Source organism: Hakea prostrata, chromosome 10 (assembly GCF_041222555.1).
Source record: "Hakea prostrata isolate BN-2017 chromosome 10, UWA_Hpros_2, whole genome shotgun sequence".
NCBI classification, from domain to species: domain Eukaryota; kingdom Viridiplantae; phylum Streptophyta; class Magnoliopsida; order Proteales; family Proteaceae; genus Hakea; species Hakea prostrata.
The window spans coordinates 27,779,447-27,801,503 of NC_142609.1; the positions used below are offsets into that span (position 1 = coordinate 27,779,447).

General features: G+C 36.8%; 1 protein-coding gene and 1 non-coding gene across 2 annotated transcripts; one reads left to right on the forward strand and one right to left on the reverse strand.

The window, feature by feature from the left end:
* Nucleotides 1-1,052: 1,052 nt before the first annotated feature.
* On the forward strand, nucleotides 1,053-1,159 carry LOC149002401 (small nucleolar RNA R71). Its single transcript, XR_016170514.1, has one exon. It is a non-coding gene; the product is annotated as a small nucleolar RNA R71 (small nucleolar RNA).
* Nucleotides 1,160-21,065: 19,906 nt separating this feature from the next.
* On the reverse strand, nucleotides 21,066-21,557 carry LOC149002402 (pathogenesis-related protein 1-like). The gene has a single exon (XM_089138057.1). The coding sequence runs from the start codon at nucleotides 21,555-21,557 to the stop codon at nucleotides 21,066-21,068; it is 492 nt and encodes a 163-aa protein (XP_088994183.1).
* Nucleotides 21,558-22,057: the final 500 nt, after the last annotated feature.

Genomic DNA, 22,057 nt, shown 5'->3' on the forward strand with positions numbered 1-22,057 from the left:
CTTAGCTGGTATTGCCTCTAACCAATCCATATATTTACTTCCTTCATCATCTACTTGTTCAATTTCTATTGCCAATGAAAGCTCTAGTGGGTTTTTAATACACTCTTTCTCCAACTCTTCTGAAACTAGCTCTTCAATGATATCCACAACAAAGCACTCTTCTATTACAGAATCAGTTTGTTCCTTTTGAACAGTAGTAGGATCTTCCTTCTCCCCTTCTTCTTGGATAGAAATAGGTCCCTTCTATTGGCTAGGCTTTGAATGAGGTGGCTCTAGAGGTTTTCCACTCCTTAATGCAATAACGTTAGAATGCTCCTTGCCTTCACTCCTAGGATTTTCTGTGTCACCTGGCAATGATCCTTGAGGTTGATTGCTTAAAGCATTAGCTAGCTGTCTAACTTGATTCTCCAAATTTCTCAATGAAGATGCTTGACTCTGAAGCATTGCATCATTCTTTGCCATATATTCCTTCAATAGCAGCTCTATTGATGAAGAGGGTTCCATAGGCTGAATTTTCACTTGCTGTTGAGCACTTGGAAGTTGATGAGGTCGAAGTGGGATGGAAGATGGGCCTACATGCTGTCCTTGAGCATTCCAAGAGTAGTTAGGGTGCTGCCTCCAACCAAGATTATAGGTGTTGGAATATGGGTTATTGGCATTGCTGAAATCACCAACATAGTAAGCAAATTGTGGGTTAGATGGACAGCTATCAAAGACATGCTCCCCCCCCACAATATGTACACGAGACTGCTGTATTTTGTTGAGTTTGTACAGCTGCAGGCAAGTTTATAAATTTTAACACACTAGTTAGGGATGACACTTGTGCAGTTAAAGCTGTCACTGCATCTAACTCATAAATCCCTGCCATTCTCTTATTTGCAGCACCTCTCTCAGCTGGCCATTGGTGGTTGTTGCTGGCCATTCTCTCCAAGATCTCATAAGCTTCATTGTAAGACTTAGCCAATATAGCCCCATTTGCTGATGCATCCACTATGGATCGAGTTTGTCCACTTAAACCATAGTAGAATGTCTCCATTTGAATCCAATGAGGAATACCATGGTGAGGACATTTACGCAAGAGCTCCTTAAATCTTTCCCATGCCTCATACAAAGATTCACCATCCAACTGTTGAAAACTAGTGATGTCATTTCGGAACTTGGCATTCTTTGTTGGAGGGAAGTACTTCATCAAGAACTTCTCTACCAAATCATTCCATGTGGCTACTGATTGTGGAGGTAAGGAGTTCAACCATGCTCTTGCTCTATCCCGCAATGAATAAGGGAATAGCTTCAATCTCAAAGCTTCTTTAGTTGCTCCAGGTATCTTGAAAGAGTCACTTACTTCCATGAAGAGTCTAAGATGGAGATGAGGATCTTCTGTTGGCATCCCACTGAACTGTTGTCACATCCCGCCCTAAATCCATCAAGGGGGTACCCTATCTGGATTACCCGGGGAGTGAATCACAGTCCCGCCGATCAAGTTTAGGAACGATCATAGCCACTTAGCACAATAATATAATCAAAAGCAAGAATAATTCCTTGTATTCAAATAATTTAAAAATAAAAGTCTAGAAAAGATCTCGGAAGATTTCACAAATAATATCAAAGTGCGGAAATGATACAAATAGGACAAATAGTCAAAGTGTGAAAAGGAGGGAGGAAACCCATCCTATAATAATAGCGGAAGGTAGATCGACTAAAATTAAGGGTTACAACCGGTTCCCAACATGACAAGGGAATAGACTAAACTACGGTCTCAACAAATTAACTAAAAGGTTAAAAAGAAAATGGGACGATATCCCAACACTAGCACACAAGTGCAAAGGCTGAACTGCTCCAGATAAGTCCCAATCTCGGACTACTGGTCTTTATCAACTTGTACACCGTGACCAGTGGGGTACGGTTCATCAACTTTGTCTTCAGAGTGTTGACCATCATAGTCCACAGTGGTGGTACCTGCAGTAGAGTCTAACAAAAATGTTGCAAAAAGGAGTGAGTTCAAAAGAACTCAGCAAGGCAGGTTATTCCACAATAACATAGATACATGATACAAAACATAGCATGATGCAATATGAGATGAAACACATGATGCAATTATGATTCTAACTCTATGTATGCTAGTCTCTATGGTAGACATGCTTTAAGTCATAGCACCATACTTCTTTGGGTTGTCAGTCACTCCCCCTCAATCATACAAGATATCTTGGATCTGTCAGGGAAGTTCGGTAAAGTCATCTAAAAAACCGTGGTAGGGGAATCGGTCACCGCTCTCTCACATCACCATTTGGTATAAGTACTGGCGCATGTCATAGTAAAGCCTAGCCCAATGCAAGTCATCCACTCAGTCGTATCAAGTCAGTTTCAGATACGTCCATTCCTCGCCCCCGATGATCCTTTCCGGTATCCTTCACACTAGAGTCAGCGTAATCCCAGATTACAGACTCATCAACCCTATTGGTCATCCACAAATAGTAAACGGGAAGCTCTCACATCCTCTCACAGATTGGTTACCGATCTTGAGCGCCCGTGAGCCCAAGGCTAGCCATTTGCAACCCTACCAATAAATGACCCCTTTCGGGTATCCGTAGCATGTTTATGTCCCCTACCGGATTGGTTACTGGCCTAGAGCGCCCATCAAACCATACACTACCATGGGTCGTTCGGTCTCAATGCCCTTCCGATTCGGGTCTGATACGACAGGGACATCCTAGCCATACATCTAGACAAGTCCTATGTATGTCATTCAATGATCCAGGAAAGCGTCGATGGGCATCTTTGGAGAACATCCCATACTATTCCCTCCGCCAAGGACAGAAATGTCAATAGGACATTCCCCAATCCCAAATCATACCTATTCAATCACATTCTCAATTCCATCATATCATACATAAATGACATTTCATCATATAGAAAGATACATACCATAACATGATCAATTACATATGAATTTATTAAGAATACATAGTCATGATAACAAAAGAATATGTAAACATGGCACTACTATACTTGAAGTACTTATAACAGTCATATACTGTAGGAAATACGATAAAGAAGGTAAATCTACTAAGTCTCTAACATAGAAGCAAGAATTACATAATCTATGTAGTTATGGTAACAACTGTCCTTACCTTAAGTCGCAATGATGGTAATCCAATAATCTCAAAAGAATGATCCAAAGATGGTAATAAGACCCTAGACAAACATAAATGAAAGGTTAGAAAAGAAATGGGGAAAATCGGAGGTCGAACGGATCAAAACGGAGCAAGGTTGCTGCCAGCAACAAGTTTGGTCGATGGTCTTTGGTCGATGGTATCGACCAAAAGGATCGACCAAAATTCTCTTCGGGACAGAATAGTGGATTTTGGGGATTTTGGTTCGAAATGGGTCTTCCGGGGCTTGGATCGATCTGAAACTTGGAGGGATGATTCATAACAATGTAAGAACACTACCTAGCAAGTATTATCACAGTCCAATGGTCCAAATGAAAACCCCCAAATTGAGGTCCTATGTTCTAAAGACAAGAAACCTAGCATTCATGAGAAATTGATGTAATTGAAAGGGAAGCTAGAGAATTAGTTGGGGAATAGGTTAGGAACATGATTACAATCATTTGCAAGGCAAAGATTAGACTAATCATGCTCCACATCTCAATTTAGTATAAGAAATCAAGTTGCTAAGCAAGGAATCATGGTAATGAATATGTAACGATCAAGATGCAAGTGAGGCATAGCAAGAATGAAGGAAAAGCAAGTATAAATGGGAAGAGACGTTCATGGCAAGGTGTTTGCAAGGTTACAGCACCTTGGCCATGGTCTCATCAGTAAAAGAAAAAGGGAAGTGATTAGAATAGAGAGCAAGAGAGAGAATCATACCTTGGATGATGATAGTTGGAGAAAGGAGACAATGATTATTGTAGAAGATCATCACCCAAGCCAAAAAGGAGCCTAAGAGGAGCCTTTCCATGTTCTCAGGTGTTGAAATGAGTAAAATATCGTTCTAGGTTCGAGGTTTCACTTAAATAGATGAAGGAATATCCAAAAAGCATCTTTTTCTCGATTCTGGGTAACTTTGGTCGATGGTCTTGGTTGATGGCATCGACCAAAAGGATGGACCAAAACAGGTAACAGGTTTCAGCAGAAAATCCAGAAATAGTTTAGCAACTTCGAACAGGGATTCGGAGGGCTATATGGGGTCAAATTGAGTGGGGTTTTCTCCTACAAGTCCATCAAGAAGTCTAGTTTCGGGAAATATATTCGGATTGAGCATAGGATTTCATTTGATATTTCAACTAATTCACCCATCTTCAGTGCACAGATTCAAAACTAACACTGACAATGCTCTCAAGTGAGGGGCATCATCGTCAATGTCCAAGGGCTTGGGTTCTGACACCAAATCAACAACCAAAAGGGTCCACAAGTCTCTTTTCCCCCACTTTGGGTCTTCGGACCTATAAACATAACAAATTCTGGACCAGGCCAAGGTTAAGATAAGGCCAAATATTACAGGTCTACCCTAAAGGAAAGGTTTGGCATGACTTCTTAAGGCTTTCAAAGATAATAACACTGAAATCAAGGTTCAACTTTAAGGTCTAATATCAAACAAGTCTTTCTTCACCCAAAACAAATTGGGTGTCCTGGTTAGGTTTGAGCTGGATGTCAGAACTGTCCTATAGTTTGAAGCATTTGGAACATCACAGGTTTAAGTTCAAAATGTAATGCTTGAATTTCTGGCCTTACTATACTTGGATTCAGCTCATGCATCCTTGAGACAACATATCCTCTAATGGCCCTATCTTTATCATCACCCTTAGCTGCCATATTATTCTCAATAATATTCAACCCATTTCTCATTGCTTCAGCCATTGTTTGACCTGCTGCTAAACCTCGCTACTCCTTTCTTCTAGCCCGAAATGTGCTTTCAATTTCAAAGTCAAAGGGTATCAACTCTTGATTAGGCAGCGAACTCATATCAAAGTAAAAGCACCTGAGAATAAAAGGAAACTAATATCAAAGTAAAGAAATTTCAGTAGATAAAACAAGAATTGCTTCTACAATAATTATTAATGACAAAATTCCCTGGCAACGGCGCCAAAAACTTGTTGCTTGTGTACCAAGATGTTACGCAAGTGCACGTGTCGTAATCAAGTAATAAATGATAAGTAAAGTATCGATCCCACGGAGAATTCTATCCTTAACTTCCAATGTAAAAGTAAAATTGGTTTAAACGAGATTAACAAGGTTGATTTGTGATTGACTAACTAAATAACTAAATGACAGGTAATAAAACTAAGGGACTAAAAAGGAGATTAATCAATAGAAGGAACTTAGTGAGTGAAAAGTGTGTTAGGAATCAAGTTTCCCTTCCCCTGAATTTTATAATGCAAATACTAAAGTAGTACTACAACCCCAAGATATATAAAGAACTTTGAATGAATGGCACTATGGTATTTTCCAATACACATAAGCTAGCATCCTAAATCAACATTTGCATATTCCTATGAAGAATTGAAATATGAAAGCAATTTAAACCCAATCCAATCAATGGTAATGTGAGGTAATTGGGTATTCCTACCCAACCTACTAATTAACACAACTAATTAAAGGTTATGCTAACTCACACAATTCAACAAACATCTAAATTGCATTAACTTTCTAGCTAACTCAATCATAACAATCGTTCATGAAAGATTCATCAAGAACAGAAATTAACCAATTTATATCATGCTGAATTCATTGATAACAAGTTGTATTATAGTAAAACTAAAACATACATGATAAGTACATCTCAAAATTCAGGTTAGGTACTACTATCATCCCAACACAACACAAGTTTAGCCCATAACAGACATTAAAAACACAGCAGTAGTTAAAGTTAACATAAAGCTAGAAGATGAGAAGATAAGTTTATAAAAATGAAAGAAACTAAAGCTTCAATGCTTCCACATGAGCTCCAGCCTTCTTCTCCAGCAAAATCAACTTCTCCAGCCGCCTTCAATGCTTCCACATGAGTCCAGCTCTCCTTCCCTTTGCTTCAGCCGTGTCTCCCTTTTTCTCCTCAGCCGTGTGTGTTGCTATCTCCTCTCCTCTTTTGTCTCTCTTTCCTCTATAAATGTATTCAATCATTAGGGTAGAACCTGGCCATAGGATTAGAACATTCCTCCTGAGATCAAGGGCTGACAACCATCATGTATTTACAAGAATATTCTCCACTTAAGTTAGCCATTTCTGGTCATTTCCATTTGAATTGGATTTGAGAATATTCGGCTCTACAAGAATATTGTCCACTTAATTTAGCCCTTTCTTGTCATTTCCATTTGAATTGGATTTGAGAATATTCGGCTCTGTTGCTGTAGGAATGCTGCAGCAACTCTACAACAAAGTTAGAGGACAGGTTCTTCTTCTATTATGGATGTTCACCTACTTTTCAAGGGAAAGAGGATTAATCAAATTCATCCATTAATCTGAAGAAAAAATCATGTAAGAGTGACAATAATGACCTTCATAAGATGCAACATGTTAAGACTCAATAAAACAAAATCTAATTACTACTAACACTAAAACAAAGATAAAACTACTCCTAAATCAAGCCATCTCAAGTATAAAGTTATCAATCTTAACTCTATTTCATAGAGTTATCAATGAGCTCCAACTGTAATATCCAGCCCTATTCTAACCTTGACCCTGATCTGGATCCACTGTTGTATTCAGGTCCGAAGACCCGAAGCGGTGGAAGAAGAGATTTATGAACCATTCTGATTGATGATCATGATTCAGAGACCGAGCCCATGGACATTGACAATGATACCCCTTGCTTAAATGCATTATCAGTGTTTAAGGAAAGTCTGCGCATCGGAGAAGATTAATATGGTTGATGTACCAAATGACCTCCTGTGCACAATCCGAAGGTATTCCCTTAAACTAGACTTCTTGATTGAATTGTGGAAGAAAACCTCACTCAATTTGACCTTGTATAGCCTTTCAAATCCCTACTTGAAGTTGCTGTTCTAAACCTGAGTTTTTCTGCTGAAAATATTTTGGTCGATCCTTTTGGTCGATACCATCGACCAAGGACCATCGACCAAAATATCCCAGTCTGCCAAGTTAATGATTCCATGGAATATTCCTTTTCTATTTAATATGACCTAGAGCCTTGAGCCTTTTGCAATCATTTTTCTCACCTAGGAACGTGGGGAGAGCTTCCCAAAGCAGCTCCTTGGTTAGTGTGAAGGGTATCTCATCAAAGACACTTAGTTTATCATTGATTCTTGTCTTCATCTTCCACACTAAGGTATGACTCCTCATTCCACTCTCTACCCTACCATTTTCTACTCTTTTCTATTGTCACCTTGCTGATGAGACATTTGGAATGGTGCTGCAACCTTGCAACCACCACTCCAAGTGTCTACTCATGTTCAATCCATGATTTCCTTAGCTATTCATTGATGCTATGCTTCTATCTCATGCCTAGCATATGTATTCCATGATTTACCTATTAACATCATGCCATTTGATATCAAACTGAGCTATAGAGTGTATTATGTTAATGTTTAACATTGCCATATGATTCCAATCGAATTTCTATTAGTTCCTCTAACTATTGCATGCTATTCCTCATCAATGCAATCAATTCCAACTCATGCCATGATGTTTATCACTTGAACTTGATAGCTCAAATTGGGGCTTTTTAATTAGACCATTGGATTGAGTTAATTCCTTGATTTATAGTGTCCTACTACTGCTGTTAAGTATGCCTCCAAGTTTCAGATTGATCAGAACACCGGAAGACTCATTTCGGACCAAAATCCCCAAAATCGACTATTCTGCCCCGAAGACAATTTTGGTCGATACCATCGACCAAGACCATCGACCAAAGTTGTTGTTGACAGCAACCTTGGTCAGTTTTGACCCAAATGACATCCGATCTTCCCGACTTCTTTTCTAACTTATTATTGATGTTTGTTTAGGGCCTTAACAATTCTATTGGACTATTCTTGGTATTCTTAATTCATCATCAATTCATCCAAGGTAAGGATGGTTATATCCATAAACATATAAGTCATCAAATATTGAACTGTGCTTTATTTAAAGAATGAAATCCCTAAATTTCCTTTCAATCATTATGAGACTGTTACATATGTGTTAGAACAGTAGCATTTAAATCTTTATACTCTTGTTGTGTTACTTTATCATTTTGATTTGCTTATGATTATAATGATTCGTTTCAATATCATGATTTGATTATTATTATGAATATGCATTGGATGCATGAGAAATGATGAGATTGGATGTGTGATTGCTTACGTATGACTTGGGATTTGGGGAGTGTCCTCACCGACACTTACGCCTCCTTGGGCATCGGAGGGAATAGTATGGGATGTTCTCCGATGGTGCCTATCGACACTCTCCCGAGTTATTGGATGACATACATAGGATTGTCTAGTTGTGTGGCTAGGTTCATCCTTGTCGTGTCAGACCCGAATCGGAAGGGCATTGAGACCGAACAACCCGTGGTAGTGTATGGTTGGATGGGCGCTCTAGGCCGGTAGCCAATCCAGTAGGGGACATAAACCATGCTACGGATACCTGAAAGGGGCCATTTATTGGTAGAGTTGCATATGGATAGACTTGGGCTCACGGGCGCTCAAGACCGGTAACCAATCCGTGAGAGGACGTGAGAGCTTCCCGTTTACTATATGTGGATGACCAATAGGGTTGATGAGTCCGAAATCCAGGATTTCGCTGACTCTAGTGTGAAGGATACCGGAAAGGATCGCCGGGGGCGAGGAATGGACGTATCTGAATCTGACTTGACCGACTGAGTAGATGACTTGCATTGGGCTAGGCTTTACTGTGACATGCGCCAGTACTTGACCAAATGGTGATGTGAGAGAGTGGTGACCGATCCCCTTACCACGGCTTTTTGATGACTTTACCGATCTTCCCCGGGCATTCCCAAGATATGGAAATGGGAGAGTGACTGACGACCCAGAGAAGTACGGTGCTATGACTTAAAGCATGTCTACCCTAGAGACTAGCATTCATAGAGTTAGGCTCATATCTGCATCATTTGTTTCATATCGCATTGCATTATTATATGTTCTGAATGTGTATGATTTCTAATTATGGAATAACTTCCTTGCTGAGTTCTTCGAACTCATTCCTTTTTGTGCAAATGTTTTAGATTACATTCCAGGTACCGAAGATTACGATGGCACCTCCTATGAGGCGGACTATGATTCCACATACTACCCTCCGGGTAGTGGCGTCGGTGAGGATCCGTATATTGGAGCCGAGGAGGATTACTATCCGCACCAGGGTTAGCCCCACAGTTGTGCGGGAGCGGCAGCGTTGGGTTTACTTCATCCGTACTGTTGAGGAGACTACCATTAGTATAGAAGAAACCCTAGCATAGTGCCCCATTTCCCTGGTGTATTTGTGGAACCTTGGATCTTGTAATTAACTTGTTTTTGAATTATTCTGGTGACACTTGGATATGTAACTAACTTGATTTACTTCTTTTCCGCTGCTCTGAGAGGGTGACTACCACACCTTCTCACCCTTTATGATTTTGATCACACTCTATTATTATCTATATTCCGCATTCTGATTTAGTTAATCTTATCATATTCATGATACTTAGTATTAGCTGTTTTTACCATTGATTATTACTGTTCATGATTGTGTTACCGTGTATGTGGGAGGCATGGACCTCAGTTCATTGATCCTTGGACTGTGGATCACATCCCGGGTATTCCAAATGGGGTACCGGCTGGGTGGATGTGACACCAACACCTTCGCCAATTCATGTCCAGACTTGACTCATCTTCTTCAGTATAGACTTACAGTATGAGTATAGTCTCTGTCATTGATCCCTCTGTTGATCCACAAATCCCCACAGGTATTTTTGGTTGTCACAATGTCAATTTGACTTATCCCTCCTGGGTAATCGACTGTGGGGCAACCGACCATATGACAGGCTCATCTACTTAGTTTCATACTTACTCATCTGTCCCTATTGCTCAGGATATTCGAACGGCTGATGGGTCTCTCTCCCCTATCTCTGGGAAAGGATCTATTATCTGTTTGCCTTCTCTTACCTTATCTAATGTCATGCATGTTCCTAAGTTTTCGGCTAATCTTTTACCTATTAGTAGCCTTACTCGTGATATGAACTGCAAAATAACTTTCTTTCCTTCTCATTGTGTGTTTCAGGACCTGGAAACAGGGTTTACGATTGGCAGTGGTAGACAGAAAGGGGGGCTCTACTTAATGAATGAGTCCCCATCAGCTCTTTCTATGGTCTCTAGTTCCACCTCCCATGCACTTTTTACCTTATTACAGTGGCATAGTATTTTTGGCCACGTTCCTTTACCTATTTTGTCCAAATTATTTCCTAATCTGATTAAAAGGTGCAATTTAAATGATTTTTATTGTGAGACATGTATTTTGGCCAAACAGATCAGGAATGTTTACCCTATTTCAGATAATCGTAGTACAATTCCTTTTTCAGTCATTCACTCTGATGTGTGGGGTCCTTCTCGGACCGTGTTTGTATCTGGTCATAGATGGTTTGTTACCTTTATCGACTATCGTACTAGGACCACATGGGTTTACTTACTTCACCAAAAAAGTGACGTTTTCTCGTACTTTCAAAATTTTCATAATATGATTAGGACCTAGTTTGGGGCGACAGTCAAAATCCTTTGTACGGATAACGGAACTAAGTACTTGGGTGGTGCATTCCCTTCCTACTTAGCAAACCATGGCATCATACACCAAAGTAGTTGCGTCGAAACTCCACCTCAATGGGGTTGCCGAACGCAAGAATAGACATCTACTTGAGGTAGCACGTTCCCTCATGTTTTCTATGCATGTGCCTCTTCGATTTTGGGGTGAAGCTGTTCTTACTGCGGCATATCTAATTAACCGAATGCCTTCCCGAGTCTTAGACCAACGCTGTCCCCTTGAGGTTCTTTTAGGTACAACAGTCTTTACAGTCTCACCTAAGGTTTTTGGATGTGTTGCCTTTGTTCGGAACCACCATGTTCATGGAAAGTTAGATCCTCGTGGGTTAAAGTGCATTTTCTTGGGTTATCCTCCTACACAGAAGGGGTATAAGTGTTATCATCCTAGTTCTCGTCGTTTTTTTGTCTCTATGGATGTTGTGTTCCAGGAACAAATTCCCTTTTTTTCCCCTACACCTCTTCAGGGGGAGAGTTTTAGTGAAGAGGTTCCAATGTTGATTCCTCCTTTTGATATTTCTCTTGAGATTCTTACAGATGATCCTCCTTTGGATGATGGAATGACCGGATATGAACAGCTGGTGGATGATATACAGGGGGAGACTAGACCTTTGAAGACCTATCAAAAAAATCAACAAGTGACCCCTTCTGAACCTAGCCAGTCAAAAGCTTTGGTTCCTGGCCTTGAACAATCCGTTCCTCCAGGTGCGTCTGTCTTTGACCCTTCTTCTAATCCAACTTTAGACTTACCAATTGCATTAAGAAAGTAGCCTCGAACTTGCACCAAACATCCTATTTCCAATTATGTTTCATATCAGTCTCTATCTCCAGAATTTCAAAGTTTTATTTCCTCTTTGTCCTCTACTTCTATTCCTAACACTTGGCAGGAGGCATTATCTCACTCAAACAAGAAAGAAGCTATGGATGAGGAAATGCAAGCTCTGGAAAAAAACAAAACGTGGGACTTGGTGACTTTGCCCATAGGAAAGCAGACTGTTGGGTGCAAATGGGTGTTTGTGATCAAGTACAAGGTAGATGGGACTGTTGAAAGGTACAAGGCAAGATTGGTGACCAAAGGTTTCACTCAGACTTATGGCGTTGACTACCAGGAGACATTTGCCCTTGTTGCCAAGATGAACACAGTTCGTACTATTATTTCATGTGCAATTAATAAAGGGTGGAGTTTACAACAATTAGATGTGAAGAATGCATTTTTGCATGGAGAACTCCAAGAAGCGGTATATATGAATATACCATCTGGGTTCTACTACAGAGGCTTATAGGAAAGTGTGCAAGTTAAAGAAGGCTTTATATGGGTTTGGAAGGTTCCATAAGGCAATGATATCTAATGTCTATAAGCAGAGCAATGCAAACCACACTTTGTTTATTAAAAGAGATGGTTGCCACACTACTATACTTTTAGTATATATGGATGATATTGTGATCACAGGCAGTAGTGAGGATGAGATTTCAGCATTAAAGACTTTTTGGGAACTAAATTTGAGATCAAAGATATGGGAAAACTAAGATATTTTCTAGGTTTAGAGTTGGCATATTCTACTAATGGTGTATCTCTATCCCAGAGGAAGTATACATTGGATCTTCTTGAGGAGGAATGCTAGGATGTAAGCCTACTGAGACTCCTATTGAGCCTAACCTACACATGAAGGCAAAGGAAGGAGAACCAGTTGACAAGATAAGGTATCAAAAATTAGTGGGAAAGTTGATCTATTTATCTCACGCTAGACCTGACATCACATTTGCAGTAGTCTTGTTAGCCAGTATATGCATGATCCCTGTTCCTCACATTTGAATGTAGTATATCGAATCTTGAGATACTTGAAGACTACTCCAGGAAAAGGAATTTTAATTTCAGCTCATGGACATTTGAAGACTGTGACATATACAAATGCAGATTGGGCAGGATGTCCAGATGATAGGAGGTCTACCTCTGGGTATTTTGTATATGTGGGAGGTAACCTTGTGACTTGGAGAAGCAAGAAACAAGTTGTAGTTGCGCGGTCCAGTGCCGAGGCAGAGTTTAGGGCGATTGCTCAAGGCATTTGTGAGGTACTATGGCTTAAAGGGCTGTTTCAAGAGGTTGAGACAGATTTGGAAGTTCCTATACAGTTTATACTCAGATAGTAAGTCAGCAATCAGCATAGCTCATAACCCAGTACAGCATGATAGGACTAAGCATGTGGAGATTGACAGACATTTAATGAAAGAGAAGCTTGAGGCTGGGCTAATCCATATCACCTTTGTTACTTCAAACGAGCAACGGGCTAATGTGCTTACAAAGAGCTTGAGCATGAAGATATTCAATTACATTATGAGCAAGTTAAGCATGATAAATATCTATGCTCAAACTTGAGGGGGAGTGTTGAAAACATGGAGTAAAGTTTCCTAATTAGAATAGGATTATGTTTCCTCATAAGTCTAGAGTTTTATTTCTATATTTCGTTTTCCTACTTAGTATAGGACTTAACTAAGTTGTAACTAAATACCGTATTGGGGTCTTGTGAATAATAAACTTTTAGAGGAGCAATTTCTCACATTACAACACTTTTTCCAATCATAGGCAACATCATGAAGATCAAACAGTCCTTCAAAGAGGTTAACTTTAGACACATTTATCGGGAAGCAAACATGATAGCTGATGTCCTAGCAAAGGAAAGTGCCCTTACTCAAGATGCCTTTCTTAATATTTCAGTCCCTCCCCCTAATATTTGTTGGTTTCTTTTGTTTGATCAGTTAGCTCTAGGTTGTAATAGGGGTTTTTCCTTTTAGCTAATAAAATTCTATTCCACCAAAAAAAAAAGAATGTGATTCCTTTAGTATTATTTTTTATCCTTTAGGTTTTTGTTTTTCTCACAAATTTTCTCTATTTTGTATCAAGAAATTGAAAAAAGAAAAAATTGAGTCACGTTGACTAAAAAATTGACCCAACTGAGTGTTAGGCTTTTTTTTTTTTTTTTTTTTTTTGGTTTGCACCCAAGTGTTAGGCTTACAAAGATGAGTGTTACTTGTCATGTGTTAGGCTTTTGCATATCGTCTAGGTCCATTGAGTTCATTGAGTTGTAAACCTTTCTGTAATCAATGGTGCATATCATCAACGCAGATCTATTCTAGTGGTTGAAACCAACACTTCTTAGTGAAGAGGTCGTGGGTTCGAATCTCGCTGAGGCATATTACTATCCTCACCCCTTGCTTAATAAAGCCCCTTTGTACAAAAAAAAAAAATATATAAAAAAATCAGATGCTTGATGCTTCAAAAAATTTTAAATTTTCATTCCCCCTAGTAACGCCACGAAATAACAACTTCAAGAGAATGTTTGGTGGCACAGGACCATTACACAATGTTAGAAGACCACGTTTACACTTACAATCCACCAGCTCTTAGAACCTCTCCCTCACACTCAACACAATGTTAGAAGACCACGTTTACACTTACAATCCACCAGCTCTTAGAACCTCTCCCTCACACTCAGGGCGGAGCCAGGATTCAATATTGGGGGGGGGTGAAGAATAGAAGTCCAGGTTGGGAAAGCATTAATGCTTTTTAGCTACACATATTGTGTGGGCCCTTATAAAACCCATTGGGGGTCCCACTTATGAATTATTTTATTATATTAAGAAATAAACTCATATTTTGTGGGGCCCACACATATTTGAAAAAATACGTAAATTATTGATAATTGTTATAAATAATATTTATTTATGGATGTCCATTACTCCCAAAGAGATTGTACTTCCAATTGAAGATCTTAACTACCTCAGGATGCAATCTTGGTGATTCACATTCTCATATTATTGAAGATCACAGCCATCTCATTACACAATTGGCAGTCAATATTTCCATTCTATGCACCTTCTAGCTTGGGAGGCAATCTATCATTCCATATCAAAATTATCTTATTGTGTGTGAGAATCATATATTGTATTTCTTTGTAGAATCTGATATTACCATATCAAAGAAGATGCTAGTTCCATTATAAATATGTAATGACTAACTCAATAGAAGGGCGGAACTCATCTTTTCTTTCTTCTTTGTATTCAATATATCTGCTTTATTTTATAACACATTATTAGCACAATTCTGCTCAAAGTAATTGTGAATGACTCCACTCAAAGTATTGAGTTTTGAGAAGAAAGACATCAGACTATGTATCATTATGTTTTCCATTCCAAAGTGAAAAGAATGATCGACCTCCTCTTGCGTTTTTGTAAATAATAGAGTTTACCTTCTCCATCTTGAAATGTAAGTGCATCGTGTAAAAAAAATGTATGTATTTTATTGAATATATGAATAAAATAATATATTAGGTTGCCTTAACAATTATGGTTTGTCATTAACCAATCTAAACATACCGGTTTTATTTATTGTATATAGTGGTTGTTAGTCTTGCACCACAAATATTGTTAAATGCACTTGAAGTTGCAAGATTTGAAATTGTAAATGAATACAGTTCTACAGATGCACATGAAGTTGCAAGATTTGAAACTGTAAATGAGTACAGTTCTGCAGATGCACTTGAAGTTGCAAGATTTGAAAACTATAAATGAGTACAGTTCTGCAGATGCACATGAAGCTGTAAGATTTGAAACTGTAAATGAATACAGTTCTATAGATGCACATGAAATTGCAAGATTTGAAATTGTAAATAAATACAGTGCTGCAGTTTTTTAAATTAATTCTCTATTGAAACTATGTGGAGAAAATATTGATGAAAATATGCTAGTAAATTTTCAAGCTTTAGATTTGTTGTTACAATAGTAATATTGTAAAAGGAGTTTTAAGAAATTCTTTGAATGATATCATGCCTATTTGTGACTGAGTAAAATAATAGACTATTAATGAAAAGTCATGAAACTCATATTATTACTACTGCCCCATTCCCTGAAGTGAATGTAGCAATTCATAATATGCCTAAAAGAAGGCAAAATTATAATTATAGTCATGACTGTGGAAGTGGAAAAGGCAAAAGACGAAAATATTACCATTCTTATGATGAAAATAAATAAGAGAATAATAAAGATTTTCAATATAACTCTTCAAGGAGTAAAGATAATATATGTTATCGATGTAGTATAAAATGTTATTGGGCACGTATCTGTCATACTCCTCAATATTTTATTAAGTTTTGTCAAACTTCAATTAAATGATTGGAGATAATGTGGAGATGAATATGACTTTTCAAAGCAATGATATTGAAGCAAAATTTTGCCCATAATGCGGTATTTTTGATGACCTTACAGATATTACACATCTAGATGCTGCAGACTTCTTTGAAGATAATAATTGAAGATTTGATTATGTAATTGGAGTTCAAATAAAAATAAAATTGATATTATGTTACTTTGTAATTATTTCCGTCTCAAATCTCATCCCATATGTCAGTTTATCTTAAATTTAATATTTTTCCTTTCTAATTTTTTTTATTGGTTTCAATATATTTTTTTATGTGTTTTGTTTAATTTTGATGAAGAAAATATGGTATGACGTATATTATACTGAGAAAAAAATTCTCTTATTTGATGATGCGAAAACCAATGTTTATACAATACTTAATAGTACAACATTGATTGAAAGCTCCGTAAGAGCTAACATATTATTATTTGGGATATCAAATTGACAATAAATAATGCATTATTTTGTAGTAAGTCTCAAAGAAACTTATTAAGTTTCGAAGTTATTTGCCAAAATGATTATCAGATTGAGACTACAAATAATGGTAAAAGTGAATATCTATACATTTCTACAAAAGTGTTAGATAGTTTCTCCTAATTTGTACTAAATGAATATTCACATGGTTGAAACACATGCTTGAGTAAATCAAAAGAACATTGATTCCGATAGTTTTATTATTGGGCATGATCGCTGTTAGACCATCCCGGATCAAATATGATACGAAAAATTATTGAAAATTCATTTGTCATCTATTGAAGAACCAAAAGATTATTCAATTAAATGAATTTTCTTGTGCTGCTTGTTCTCAAGAGAAATTTATTATTAGAATTCATCAGATAAAATTGAGATTGAACATTCTGTCTTTGAAACGTATACATGGTGAAATATACGAGCCCATTCACCCATCATGTGGATCATTCAAATACTATATGATTTTAGTAGATGCATCCATAAAATGGTCACATGTATGTTCATTATGAACTCGCAATTTGGTATTTGCGAGATTAGTTGCTCAAATAATTAGATTAACAACACAATTTATGGATTATAAGATAAAGATTATTTGTCTTGATAATACTGGTGAATTTACATCTCAGGCTTTATAATTATTGTATAAATAATTGAGTTCACAGTTGAATAGCCTGTTGCTCATGTTTATATCCAAAATGGTTCGGTAAAATCATTTATTAAATGTTTTCAAGTAATAGTTAAACCATTGTTTATGAGAACAAAGCATCATTTGTACGCATCAGGCCAAAAGATTGTCATAAATTCTCCCTATTACAATTGGCTTATGGTCAAAAGCAATATATTTCTGATCTTGAAATTTTTGGATGTGCGGCTTATATTCCAATTACTCCACCACAGTGCACAAAGATGAGTTCCAAATAAAGTTAGGAATATATATTGGATATGAATCTCCTTATATAACTATATCTTACCAAGGATAGGAAATTTATTTAAAACAATACTTGCTGAGTATTATTTTGATGAATTAGTTTTTTCCAACATGAGGGGGAGAGAATAAACAATTGGAAAAAAAGATTGATTGTAATGCATTATCATTGTCTCATTTATATCCTTGCACTGAGCAATGTGAACTTGAAGTTCTAAAGACAATGCAATAAATATTATGAATCAACTGCCAGATTTGTTGACCTGCTAAGAGTTACTACATCTCATATTCCAGCTGCAAATGCTCCAATTAGAATTAATGTCCCACCAAGACAATCTATCAGTGCAAATGAAATTAAACCACGTTTAAAACGTGAAAGATCAATTGGTTCCAAGGATAAAATCCTAGAAAAAAAGAAAGGAGCAAATGATCAAGATAGTCATAATATGGAGACGATTATGAAAATCCTGAAGACATAACTTCTTATAAAACCCCAGAAGAGGTTCAGCTACCTGAAAATAATGAAAAGATCTCAATTTGTTATGTCATTGTAGAAAAAATATGGAACTGAAAATATAAAGTTGTCGACAATATTTTTGCATAGTATGTTATTATTGAAATAATGCAACAAGACGAGGATCTTAAACATAAATTTGTTGATGAATGTAAATGAAGAAATGATTAACCAAAATGTAAAGACGCAATTTAAGCAATATTGAATTCGCTTGAAAAATTAAAGTTTTTGGACCTGTAGTCCAACATCTGAAGGTATAAAGCTAGTGGGGGTACAAATGAATTTTCGTGTGAAAAATGAAATGAGAAAAAGAATGAAATTGTGATATATAAAGCATGAATTATGGCACAAGAATTTTTGCAGAGGCCTGGCATTGATTACATGGAAACATGTTCTCTTGTGGTGGATGCAATCACCTTCAGATATCTTATTAGTCTGGCAGTATATGAAAATTTTGACATGCGTCTAATGGATATTATTACAGCCTATTTATATGGCTCACTCGAGTGTGAAATTTATATGAAAATCCCTGAAGGATTCAAAATGACTGAAGCATATAAAAATTCTTAGGAAATTTGTTCAATAAGGCTTCAAAGATGATCAAGGCATATATGGTATAATCTCCTTAATGGATATTTACTAAATGAAAAGTATAAAAATGATCCAATTTATTACTGTGCCTTTATTAAAGGATATGAATATAATTTTAGTAAGTGTATATGATGATGATTTAAATATCATTCGAACTCCTAAAGAGCTTCCAAAAGCAATATACTATTTGAAGAGGGAATTTGAAATGAAAGATCTTGGAAAGACAAAGTATTGATCATTTGACGAATAGAATGTCCGTTCATTAATTAACTTTTATAGAGAATGTTTTGAAACGATTTTACATGGATAAAATATATTCATTGACTACCCCAAAGGTTGTAAGATCGTTTAATATAAATAAAAGATTCATTTCAACCCCATGAAAACATGAAGAACTTATTGGTCTTGAAGTATCATATCTAAGTGCAATTGGGGCATTAATGTATCTTGCTAATAATACACAATGCATTTTCTGTAAGTGTATTAGCAAGATTTATCTCTTCTCCAATACTAAGACACTGAAATGTTATAAAACATATATTTCAGTATATTCAATAAATTATTGACATGATATTATTTTATGAATGTGGACATCAACTTACTTGTTATGCAGATGCATGATATTTATTTGATCTACATAAAATTATATCTCAAACAGGCTATTTATTCACAAGTGAATGTTAGCTATTTTATGGTGTTCAAAAATTATAGCTATCACTTTTTCAAATCAAGCAGAGATAATAGTGATTCATGAAGTAAGTCGACAATATATTTGGTTAAGATCAATGATACAACACATTCAGGAAGCATGCAGTCTTCTACTAGAAAAATGGATTTCAACAATATCATATGAAGATTATGTTGTATACATAGCTCAAGTGAAAGGATGATACATCAAAGAAGATAGAACGAAACATATTTCACCGGAATTCTTCTTCATTCATGATCTTCAACAAAATGGTGAAATCGATGTTCATTGAATTCGTGCATTTGATAATTTGACAAATTTATTTATTGAGGCATTGCTTACTTCAAAGTTTGAGAAGCTGGTATATGATATTGGAATGTACGTATCCAAAGATACTCAGTGAAGGGCGGAACTCATTTCATTCTATGCACCTTCTAGCTTGGGTGGCAATCTATCCTTCCATATCAAAATTATCTTATTGTGTGTGATAATCATATATTGTATTTCGTTGTAGACTCTGATATTATCATATCAGAGTAGATGCTAGTTCTATTATAAATATATAATGACTAACTCAATAGAAAGGCGGAACTCATCTTGTCTTTCTTATTTGTATTCAATATATCTGCTTTATTTTATAACAATAATGATACTTTTTTTCAACAAGATATAAGTAAATTAAAGCATCAATACAAAAAATATATATATAAAAAAAACACAAAATATAAAATTAAATAAAAAATAAAAAAAAATGAGAAAAAAGAGAGAAACAATGAATAAATTGAGAAAGAAAAAGAGTACCTAATTGTGGAGAAGAGAAAAAAAATGGGAAAATGAAGGAATTAACATAAAAAATAAAGACATTAAAGAAATTATAGTAAAATTTGAAAAATCCCCCCCGGGTCCCTTAGTGGCTCCGCCATTGCTCACATTTCAATTTTTTTCTTTTGCCCTGTTTTTCATAAGGGTATTTAGGTAGTTTCATATAATGCAAACAATAGTTCTGAGATTTTGAAAATGATATTGATGATTTAAAGATATTCATTAATGGATTATCTAACATATCCAATGATGAGTTGTCTTTACTTTTCAAAGAGAGAGTTGGGAGGTGGGGGAATTTACGGCAAGGTGAAGAAAGAAGATGTTCCGTTTACCCACCTGTATGATTCATTAATAATAGTGTAGAGGGGCTATTTGAGTCATTTCACCACATAAGCATAATTTTATCATATTCTAAATTTAATTTGAATACTGCTAAAGACTTTGAACGACCTTTGACCAAGGAGATTCAAACCTAATACATGGCATAATGGGGGAGTTTTGTGCCAATTTAAAGGGTTGTAAACATTAAAAAAAAAATTAAATATTTTTCTTTTCTTAGCCCTTCTTTTTTTCTCCCTGGGAATGGGTAACTTTATCTTCGGAGGTGAGGATTGTTAGGAGAGTCATGACCTCTTTACTAAGATGTGCCAATCATTATTGACCAAGCAATCCCTCGATAGTCGTGAAGAACCACCACCTCTAAGAGGTCAGAGTTTGATTCTCCTTCGGACCAAGGATGAGGCCCCCCCCCCCTTATATTGTGGAATACCTTCATCGGTAAATTTTCTTAAAATTTTGACTGCACCTTAGACTCTAAGAGGTAACATTTTATAAGGGTAGCAATTAATGAGCAAATTAATTGAAAAATAGAAGGAAAATATTAGAACTGATTAGACGAACGTTCCAAGTAATTTCAATCAATTACCTAACCTTTTTTGAATTTCAAGTTCTTGTTGCCAAAAATTCGTCTTTTGAATGTTTAATTTCCATGTAAGCAAACCCTTTACATTGGAGTTGGCACTTGCAAAACGAAACCAAATTACTTGGATTTCTCTGCTTTTGATACCATCTAGACAGCTTATATTAGATCTTCATAACTAGAAAATTATTGGGAGATTCAAGCTAGTAAGGACGCTCGCCTATATAGTTGCCTACAGGATCATAGCTGCAGATGACAAAGTACATCTCATCAGCTTTGTTCTCACACCTCACTCTTGCACAACCAAGATGAACAGACTTACGCCAAACCACCTGGGTGTAGTGATTAAGGCACCCATACTCGTCAGCTTTGCATTTTTTGGAATCAGGGACATATGATGGCTTCTCCGAGACCCACATATTGATGGCGTCCGTGCCGGCACCACCGATGGCTAAGTTCTCTCCGTAGGGTCCCATTGAATGCACAAGATTGCAATCTCCAGCCATCTTCTTTGCATAGTTGTATGCATAGGCTGCTACCGTCTTGTTCCATGTCATAGGACCAACCCCCACCTCTGCTCTTGCTTTGTTGTGGGCGTCAATGTAGTCTTGTGGGTTGCTCTGTGCAAGGGAATGAGAGACCAAAGCGAGGCACAAGAGTGGGAGAAACTTGATTTGAGTCTTGCACAAACCCATCTTCTTGTGCCTCAGAGGTTTCTTGAGCAGAAGATGAAGGGAATTGAAGATAGGTTGGTTATTTATATACAAAAAAAAGTTCACCTTTTCTGTTGTCTCTAGCTAAAAATTGCCCGAAAAGTCGGGTTGGAAATGAAAATTAGGAGTTACCAGGAAAAACTTACCTGAAAAGTCGGATTCCAATCTTGTATTCTGCCTGACTGAATCAACAACTTTACAAGAGACCCTTTTACCGACCACATCTGAGATATTCTTGATCATTTACCAAAAATCTCTCCTTCAAATTGCTTTAGATCTTCATATTAACTAAAAATACAAAAAAGAATCTAAAATATTATTATTGGCCATTCATGTAACATTGTTTTGCTGTGGCTGAAACTAAACGTCAATTTGGGTGATTTGTTGTTGACATTTACCTCTTCAGAAAATGACAGGGAAAGCTATCCGAATCTGTCCATAATCTCCATGCAATTTTTTATAGTAAACATTTTTCTCCCTCT